The following is a 9517-nucleotide window of genomic DNA, read 5'->3' as shown; positions in this document are numbered from 1 at the left end:
TCCAATTGGTATCTCCCGATTCCAATTGGTATCTCAACGAAGTGAACTAGACGTCGTAGTCCCAGCTGAAGAGACACAAGCAAGTTAATTGGAACTGAGAAGATTCCAATAAAGGCTGAAGCGGTTAAGAATTGAGTTCGACCAAGTTCTATGATTGAAATTAGCAGTTTTATGGGGCTCGCTAGCTACTATTGTCGCTTATGGTATGAGTTGAGTCTAATTGGTTTCTCCCGATTCCAATCGGTATCTCAACAAAGTGAACTAGACGTCGTAGTCCCGACTGAAGAGACACAAGCAAGTTAATTGGAACTGAGAAGATTCCAATTGGTATCTGGCCTTAGGGGACATATAAGACATAGATGATCAGTAATAGTCGTCTATGGAACGAACTAATTACAGAATTTGAACTTGTCTGCAAGTTGTAATTGTTTGAGTATCGTGAAACTTGTTATGAAAAGAAAGTCATCACGAGATTAGGTGCAAGGGTCTAGATAAATTACGATGTGGTTGATAAGCGAGAAATTTGGGCGTGCGTTGCGACCAACTGACAACCGTGTGAGAGTCTGGGTATATCCTGGGGATATATGTGTGGTATTGTTGACACTATGTAAAAGGATTCTAAAGTACGTACTTCGTTGGGTTGACCAGGGGATAGACAACGATTGTCCTAGCTAAATGGATTTTCTTAAATGCCTAGTTATAGTCGGGAAATCTAAGGGAAATATAGAAAAGAAAGGAACCCCAAACATTGTTGGCAGGGGTTCTGTTTCCGTCAGGGCCGCTGGGGCGGGATTTTCCCTGCCACCTCAAGACCGCTAGTGCGCGATTTCTCCCCCAGAGCGGGATAGGGAGAGACATAATCTCAGCCTTGTCTAGTTTGTTTTCCCTAGTCACAACTCACAATTATGGACCCCGAGTCGTACCCGAACTAACCCCCGCGATCTAACTCAGTGTTCAACAATCGAATATAAGTTATAAAGTGTGTTAAAATTGTGGAGAACCAGGGAATATGAGGAGGAAATCAACGAGGCCGTGGAGGCCAAGGAAATAGTAATGTAGGTAGAGGAGTAGTGCAGCCAGGCAACGAGGTTTCCCGTCAAGATGTCAGGGCTCAGTTTTATGTTTTTCCAAGTAAGACCAAGTTTGAGGGTGTGATGCAGTGGTCACAAGTGCTACTCTTGTATATGCTCGGATGGCTATTGTTTTGTTTGATCCGGGTTCTACTTATTCATAGGTGTCAGTTCAATCGTCTTGGGATTTGATGTGATTCGTGATATACTTGATGCCCCCATCCATGTTTCTACCCAGTTGAAGAGTCAGTCATAGTCACCCATGTGTATCGTGTTGTCCTGTTGTGGTTATGGATTTTTAGATTTTGGTTGATTTGGTTATGATGGATATGACTGGCTTGATATAATCTTAGGCATGAGTTGGTTGTCCCCCTATTATATCGGGATTAATTGTAATACTAAGTCAGTAACTCTAGAGATCCCCGGTAAGGAAAGATTAGAGTGGGAAGGAGTGTACAAGCCTAAGCTAGCTAAGATCATATCTTTCATTCGGGATAGGAAACTAGTAGGGCAGGGTTGTTTGGCTTATTTGGCTCATGTTTGGGATGTTGAGGTTGAGTCTCCCTCTATTGAGTCTATTCTTGTGGTGTCAGAATTGAGAGAGCTTAAAGCTCAAATCCAAAGGCTTCTTGATAAAGGTTTCATTTGTCCCAGTGCTTCCCCGTGAGGTGCTCATGTCTTGTTTGGTAAGAAGAAAGAGAGTAGTATGAGGATTGGTGATTTTATCTTAAGCCATAAAGGAGTGGATTGATACCAGAATGACAAACTTATGGATAAAGAAGGTCCCAATGAGTATACTTGGGTAAAGGAAATTGAAATATTTTAGTAAGAAAGTGCGTATAAATTGGGTTAGTCCTCTGAATTTGATGAGTATACCTGAGTTTGAGGTGTCGTGTTGATGAAAAGGTTGACTTCGTAGTGATAAACAAGGATGACGCAGTGTAATGGTAATAAGAGTCGTGATGGATTGTGACGGGATGCAACTATATAATAAGATTGTTGGTTAAGCGAATTTTGTATAGTAATTACGACTTGCGAGTATCTAAGGTTATGGTTTTATAATATTTAGTGAGTAGCGTGGTTGTATAAAAAGTTATAAGAGATGGTAAGACACAACTCGAATAGAATGTTAAAGAGCTAAAGTTATAATGAAGGAACATATAGTAGAATGTAGTACAGACTTTACAGAGAGGCGAGAGCAAGAATATTTTATTGGGTTCTTAAGGCTAAAGAGGTATCTTCAGAGGGGTAGATAATTAGGTTCAGAGACGCGTGATTTCATTCATTTTGTTATGGCTATGGTAATAGTGTCACAAGTCCATCAGATTGGTCAAAAACTAATGATTGTGCAGACATTAGCTTGAGTGTGATGATAAATGCTTGTTTTTGTTTCTGAGTTTAGTAATGAGTACGATTGGATTGTTAGCGAAAGATATTGTAAGATCGATGGAGATGCAACTGATGATAAGCGAAGATCCATGATTTCATAAAAATCTTCAAGGTATAAGCTAATGTTGATAGATAAGGGGATTGTGTTATACGGTTGAGTTACAATTCAGATTGTTTTTCATGGTAAGTCTACCTCGTGGTGATATATTTTGTCAAGGTATGAATTTGCAAGGTGAGAAATGATCAATTGTATTAGGTATTGAGCCTTTAAAAGGACTTACACCTGGGTTGAGTCGTAATGTTTATTACTGTTGATTGTTAAATACCTAAGAAAGGTTTTCATTTAAAAGTGTTGGTTTATAGTAAGGTAAATGGTCGGAGTGTTTATGATGGTTGTTAGTATTGTGAGTATGATTCACTAGTTATGCTCTCGTGTGTTTTTACTTTTGTGGATGGATCCCTAGTGGTGGATCAGGGGTACCAAATCCTGCGATGTTCTATTGGTTGATTAGGAAGATTTGGTTATCACGAATGACATAATTGGTGTTGTCTTGGAGTTGTTAAAGTATTTTAGTGGTTCCACATCTAACACCTTGCTTATGAGAATTTATAGAAGAGCTACCATGCGTATTTGTGGTTGTCCGACAATCTTAATATTCTTCTAGTCGTCGAGGTCATGTATCGATTATGTGTGGTTGAATGTAGGGATCATTGGGTCCAATTCTACTGTTCTTAAGAGGTAATCTACAAGTACTAAATCTAGCATTTCGATAGTGTTGCTGGAGGGGTTGTATGCTTGGACATATCCCTCAATGTGTATCTGATTTCTAAAGATCAAATTTGTTATAACTTAAGCTCATGGGAATTTATGTTGTGGGATAGAGATATTGTTAAGAACTATGATTGTTTGGGTATTATGAGTGTGTGTTGGTTGATTCAGGTTCACTTCTATTTGTAGCGAGTATTGACTTGGAATTTTATCATGCTTGAGTGCTAAAGGATTCGTCCAGATGATTGTGTTAAGGTCCTTGATAACATGTTGTAGACGTGTGTACGATCAACTTTGGTGGTTGTTGGGAATCACGTTTGTTGTAGTTTAGTTTACCTACAACAATATTTATCACTCGAGTATTGAGATCAATTCATTGAGGCATTGTATGGGAGGATGTGTAGGTGTTCAATTTGTTGGTTTGAGGTGGAAGATGTGAAATCTTTGAGAGTTGATTTGGTGAAAGATGTTCGGGGTAAGGTGAGAAGTATCCAATCTAAGCTTCTAGCAGCCCAGAGTCAATAAAAAAAGTATGTGGGACAAGTATCACCAGTTATTCGACGATTCAGATACTACTTCATTCTTGCTTTAGCCCTTTTCTTTTAGTTTGTCACTCAGGGATGAGTGATGGGTAAATTGGTATCTATTGTAACGACATGTTCCCGTCGTTATAGAAAAGCCAATGGGGAAAAAATTCAGGTCAGAAAACTTTTTCGTAGTAACTTGGGATTTCCCAACCTAGTCCAGATTTGGACAAAATCAGAGTTGTTAAGGTGTAGGGAAATCTGGTAACAATCAGGTGACTTATTTATGATTTCGATTACAGGAGTGGTTAGATAAGTAGTTAAGAAATTTGTACGACTTAACGAAATTGAATTCGGGTGAGTAGAACTCCCAAAATCGATCTTAGCGTGAACGGTATTTTCTGAGCGTCATTGGTTAAAGGTGTGTTGTGAAAAGGGGGTCTTGGAATTATTAAAATAGCTCACTAGTTCCGTGCAAGCCGATGGGGCGAGATTTCTGCCGCCAAAGTGGGGCCGTTGTAGCAGGGTGAGGACCGCTGTGGCGGGTTCGACGCGACTTAAGGTCGTAAATAAACCCCAAAATGTCTTTATTGTGCACTTTTTTATTTTTGGAGCTAAGGAACGAACCCAGGTAATTCTTTACAGTTTTCCACCATTCTTGAGGCTAAAGGTAAGATTTTAACTCCCCAAATCCATTTTTCGATCCGCAGAACATAATCTAATAGGTAATTATCGATGGGGGAGGGTTTTGATCTAGAATCTATGGTGGAAAAAAGCCCTAAATTAGGTATTAGGATCTTGAGTTTGGTCTAGGGTTAGTGGGCTTGTTATAATCCGGATAATTAGACCATTGATTGTTGATCCTTGCGTTAATTGTATATTTTTAGACCACGAACAAGAAAGAAGAATTCGGAAAGGATGATTCAAGTGTCTTAGGGGATTCAAGCTTGGATTTGAGGTAAGTGATGGTTGTGATTTCATGTTGGTGTGATATATGTTTGTAATTGCTCATTATAATGCATGTATGTATGCGAATGTTGCATTATTGATCACCCTAATCGTAAATGAGGATAATTGAATAATTGTATGCCATGAATCACCTCTTGTTGTATGATTGTGAGAATATACATTGTGATTGTGATTGCGATTTGTTGAATGGATCGGTTGTCAAGTTCCGGCATAAACATGAGATCGGTTGCCACATTTCGACATAAACATGGGATCGGTTGCCACGTTCCGGCATAAATATGGGATCAGCTGTAACGTTCTAGCATAACTAACTGGAATTGGCTACAACATTCCGGCATAACTAACTGGGATCGATTGCCACAATCCAGCATAAATATGGGATCGGCTACCACGTTCCAACATAACTAACTTGGATCGGATTGCCACGTTCCGACATAAATATGGGATCGGATTGCTTATTGGGATAGCCGTGTGATCCTACCAGTACACTGTGGTTGTGTACTGATACTGCACTTGCTTGTTCTTTGTTGAGTGCAAGGCATCTTCAGGCAGCTATTGATAGACCTCAGCTAGGTGACTATTGAGCGTGACCGGATTCAAGGGTGAGCCAGTTCTTTCAGGATGCCATGGATCTCTCTTGTTTAAATTTACTCTTTTCGGACTCAGACTATTTGTTTAAGGTGTTTGTTTAGTTTTGGGGTTTTACCCTTGTTCTTAGACTTGTCGTTAGTAGAGTTTTGGTATATTAACTTTTCGGCTCTAGGGGTTGTTCTTCCGCATTAGTTTGGTTAGTTGTTTGTTAAAACCTTTCGAATTTATGGGAACTCCGTATTTTTATTGTCATTTAAACATGCTTATGTTTCTTTAAATGCCTTAGTTTTCATAAAATTTGTTTGTTTGGGTTGTAGTAATGGTTCTCCCACCGAAGGGTTTGTGTGGGTGTCAATCACAACGGTCTTGGTCGTGACACTAAGGTAACGGTCTTGGCGTAGCAATCCAAGACTGCATGGCAGGGGGATAACCAGTCCATGCCCAGAATCACATTGAAATCAATCATATCTAGCAGAATAAGATTAACTCTAGTATCATAACCCTAGATAGTCACTAAGCAAGATCGCAATACCTGATCCACTACTAAGGACTCACCCACCCGGGTCGAAACATGAACCGGCTCTACCAAGGACTCAGACCTCATACCCAATCGGGAGCAAAATAAACATCTAGCTAGAGAGGGCACTGCTGAAACTTGTGTAGGTGCAGGGGGAGTTGGTACAATCGCCCCTCGCCCTCGCCGGGGCCACTCTTTGGACCAATGGTCAAGAGCACTGCAATCATAACACTCTGAAGATGAACGCCCTGAACCTGCCCTCTTATCCCTGCCCCCTTGGGCCTCACGATGAATATGCTACATGGATCGGGCATGGTCGACCACATCAATAAATAAAGGGCCGGCTGAAACCAAATGCTCTGTGTCAACCCTCAGACGGTACCACAACCCACATACAAAACAACGAACTCTCTCATCCTCCATGGGCAGGATCATGGTAGCATGGCGGGACAACTCATGGAACCTCGCCTCATACTCTGAGACGGTCATAGGGCCCTGCTCTAATCTAGAGAACTGATCATGAAGCCTATCCCTGACGCTCTGTGGTATGAATCGGGCCAAGAAAGCCTCTTAGAACTCACCCCAAGATATAAAAGGCGATCCAGCTGTCCTGGACTGTCAATATGTGCGCAACCATTGCCTAGCTGGCCCATGAAACTGATGGGGGTGAAGTTGGATCCTCTCGACTCCACGAGGCCTAATGACTGTAGTTTCTCCTAGCAAGTGGTGGTCCTGGTCTTAACCACCACATCTAGCTAGAGAGGGCACTACTGAAACTGGTGTAGGTGCAGGGGGAGTTGGTACAATCGCCCCTCTCCCTCGCCGGGGCCACTCTTTGGACCAATGGTCAAGAGCACTGCAATCATAACACTTTGAAGATGAACGCCCTGAACCTGCCCTCTTATCCCTGCCCCCTTGGGCCTCACGATGAATATGCTACATGGATCGGGCATGGTCGACCACATCAATAAATGAAGGGCCGGCTGAAACCAAATGCTCTGTGTCGACCCTCAGACGGTACCACAACCCACATATAAAACAACGAACTCTCTCATCCTCCATGGGCAGGATCATGGTAGCATGGCGGGACAACTCATGGAACCTCGCCTCATACTCTGAGACGGTCATAGGGCCCTGCTCTAATCTAGAGAACTGATCATGAAGCCTATCCCTGACGCTCTGTGGTATGAATTGGGCCAAGAAAGCCTCTTAGAACTCACCCCATGATATAAAAGGCGATCCAGTTGTCCTGGATTGTCAATATGTGCGCCACCATTGCCTAGCTGGCCCACGAAACTGATGGGGGTGAAGTTGGATCCTCTCGACTCCACGAGGTCTAATGACTGTAGTTTCTCCTAGCAAGTGGTGGTCTTGGTCTTGACCACCACATCTAGCTAGAGAGGGCACTGCTGAAACTGGTCTAGATGCAGGGGGAGCTGGTACAATCGCCTTTCGCCCTCGCCGGGGCCACTATTTGGACCAATGGTCAAGAGCATAACACTCTAAAGATGAACACCCTGAGCGTGCCCTCTTATCCCTGCCCCCTTGGGCCTCGCGATGAATATGCTACATGGATCGGGCATGGTCGACCACATCAATAAATGAAGGGCCGGCTGAAACCAAATGCTCTGTGTCGACCCTCAGACGGTACCGCAACCCACATACAAAACAACAAACTCTCTCATCCTCCGTGGGCAGGATCATGGTAGCATGGCGGGACAACTCATGGAACCTCGCCTCGTACTCTGAGACGGTCATAGGGCCCTGCTCCAATCTGGAGAACTGATCATGAAGTCTATCCCTGACGCTCCGTGGTATGAATTGGGCCAATAAAGCCTCTTAGAACTCACCCCAAGATATAAAAGGCGATCCAGCTGGCATGGACTGTCGATACGTGGGCCACCATTGCTTGGCTGGCCCACGAAACTGATGGGGGTAAAGTTGGATCCTCTCGACTGCACGAGGCCTAATGACTGTAGTTTCTCCTAGCAAATGAGCAGGAACTCGTGGGCATCCTCCCTAATCTCCCCTGAGAATATCTCCGGTGCCAACCTCTGGAATATCCCGAGAATTTTCTGTTCGCGCAGTGGCATCTTCCCGTCCTCTAAGTCTGGCTGGGCGGCCACATGAACTGGTGGCGGCTGAACCTCTAATGCCACTGCGGCAGGCTGACCCTGCGGTTCTGGAGCGGGAGCTAGTAGGGGTGTGCAAAAATCGAACCGATAAATGTGTTATTGGTTTATTGTTATTGGGCTATTGGGTTAACGGTTTTTTAATGGTTTTATAAAAAAAATTATTGGGTTATCGGTTCGGTATTGGTTTTTAATATTGGGTTATTGGGTAAACCGATAACCCATTAAGACTAGTAATTTACTATTTTTACATGTGCATAAATATTATATATTAATCTCAATACCTTAGTTGTTACTATCTTTGTCCTTTAGCCTTCAATTCACACTTCACAGTGACTTCGAGTTCACAATTTCACATTATAATAAACGTTAAAATCTAAAATAAGAACTATATTCCTCTTAATTTTTCTTTGTGTTACGCTTGTATAGTTCTTTTCATGTTTGTTATTATTGTTTCTATTTTATGAGCATTTGTAAAGTTACATTATTGTGTTTTCGCATCAAATTTATTAGAAAAGTCATATATTTATTTTATAAGTATTTTCTTATTGGTTAAATCGAAAACCGAACCGTTAAGGACCAAAATCGATGAACCAAAAACCCATAAAAAATATTTTATTGGTTTAACATATTTTAAAACAAAAACTGATAAACCGAACCGATAATACATAAAACCAGACCGAACGACTGATGCACACCCTTAGGAGCTGGAGCTGGTAATGGCGCTGGTGCATGTCGCATCTCCCCAATAGCTGCTAGTATCTGAGCCATCATGGCATGAAGATCAGGAGTTGCAGCTGGTGCAGGTGGTGGCTGGGCTGGGCCCACTGGTTGTGGAGGTACATATGTTGCCTAGGACTCCTCCTCCCTATCTCGGGCCGGTGTTGCGGCCCTGCCTCGACCTCGGGGTCGGCGTTTACCCCAAGCTGGGGCTCTATCTGCAAGCCCGGGTGCATCACCCCCAGCTGCGCCACCTCGCGTGCAAGCCATCCTGCGAAACAGTGAAACAAGTGAGATTTCAAGGAACCAATAAGACACACGATGCACGAAAGTGAAACAAAAGAGGAAATCTTCCTAAAGACATCATGTAGCCTCCCGAAGATAACTTACATACGTCTCCGCATCGATCCGCAGGACTCTACTAGACGTTAGCTCTGTACAAGTGAGACCGATGAACCTGGGGCTCTGATACCAACTTGTCACGACTCGATTTCACTAGTCATAATGGCACCTACTATAACCCACCAGTAGGTAAGCCAACCCGTAACCCGGAACAACAAGTAATGGGTCTGAGGGTAGAAACTAAACAAGAGTAGGCAAATAACAATATACACAGGCGGAAGCAAACCAAAACATAAATACAAATAAAGATCCCTCCCAGAACCTGGAAGTCACTAGTACAGAGAAAATTTAAGATAAAAATATAAACAGGCGGAAGCAAAATATATATACAAATAAAGATCCCTCCCAGAACCTGGAAGTCACTAGTACAGAGCTACTAACAAAACGAGTACAAGTCCCAAAAGTGGACCACAAAAATTAGATTGTCTCAAAGG

At 42.6% G+C, this 9517-nt stretch overlaps 1 protein-coding gene across 1 annotated transcript in view; it reads right to left on the bottom strand.

The window, feature by feature from the left end:
• LOC107061610 (predicted GPI-anchored protein 58) overlaps nucleotides 1–9085 on the bottom strand; it is a 13168-nt gene extending 4083 nt beyond the window's left edge. Inside the window, exons 1-4 of the mRNA XM_015311186.1 lie at nucleotides 9072–9085; nucleotides 8882–8952; nucleotides 8642–8788; nucleotides 7834–8023 (exon numbers count right to left, since the gene is read on the bottom strand). Of these exons, the coding sequence (XP_015166672.1) occupies nucleotides 7834–8023; nucleotides 8642–8788; nucleotides 8882–8952; nucleotides 9072–9085 (422 nt within the window). The remainder of the gene's footprint in view (nucleotides 1–7833; nucleotides 8024–8641; nucleotides 8789–8881; nucleotides 8953–9071) is intronic.
• Nucleotides 9086–9517: the final 432 nt, after the last annotated feature.

The sequence above is a fragment of the Solanum tuberosum genome, unplaced genomic scaffold, assembly GCF_000226075.1.
Source record: "Solanum tuberosum cultivar DM 1-3 516 R44 unplaced genomic scaffold, SolTub_3.0 scf00146, whole genome shotgun sequence".
NCBI classification, from domain to species: Eukaryota; Viridiplantae; Streptophyta; class Magnoliopsida; order Solanales; family Solanaceae; genus Solanum; species Solanum tuberosum.
This window is presented reverse-complemented; position numbering and strand designations above follow the sequence as displayed.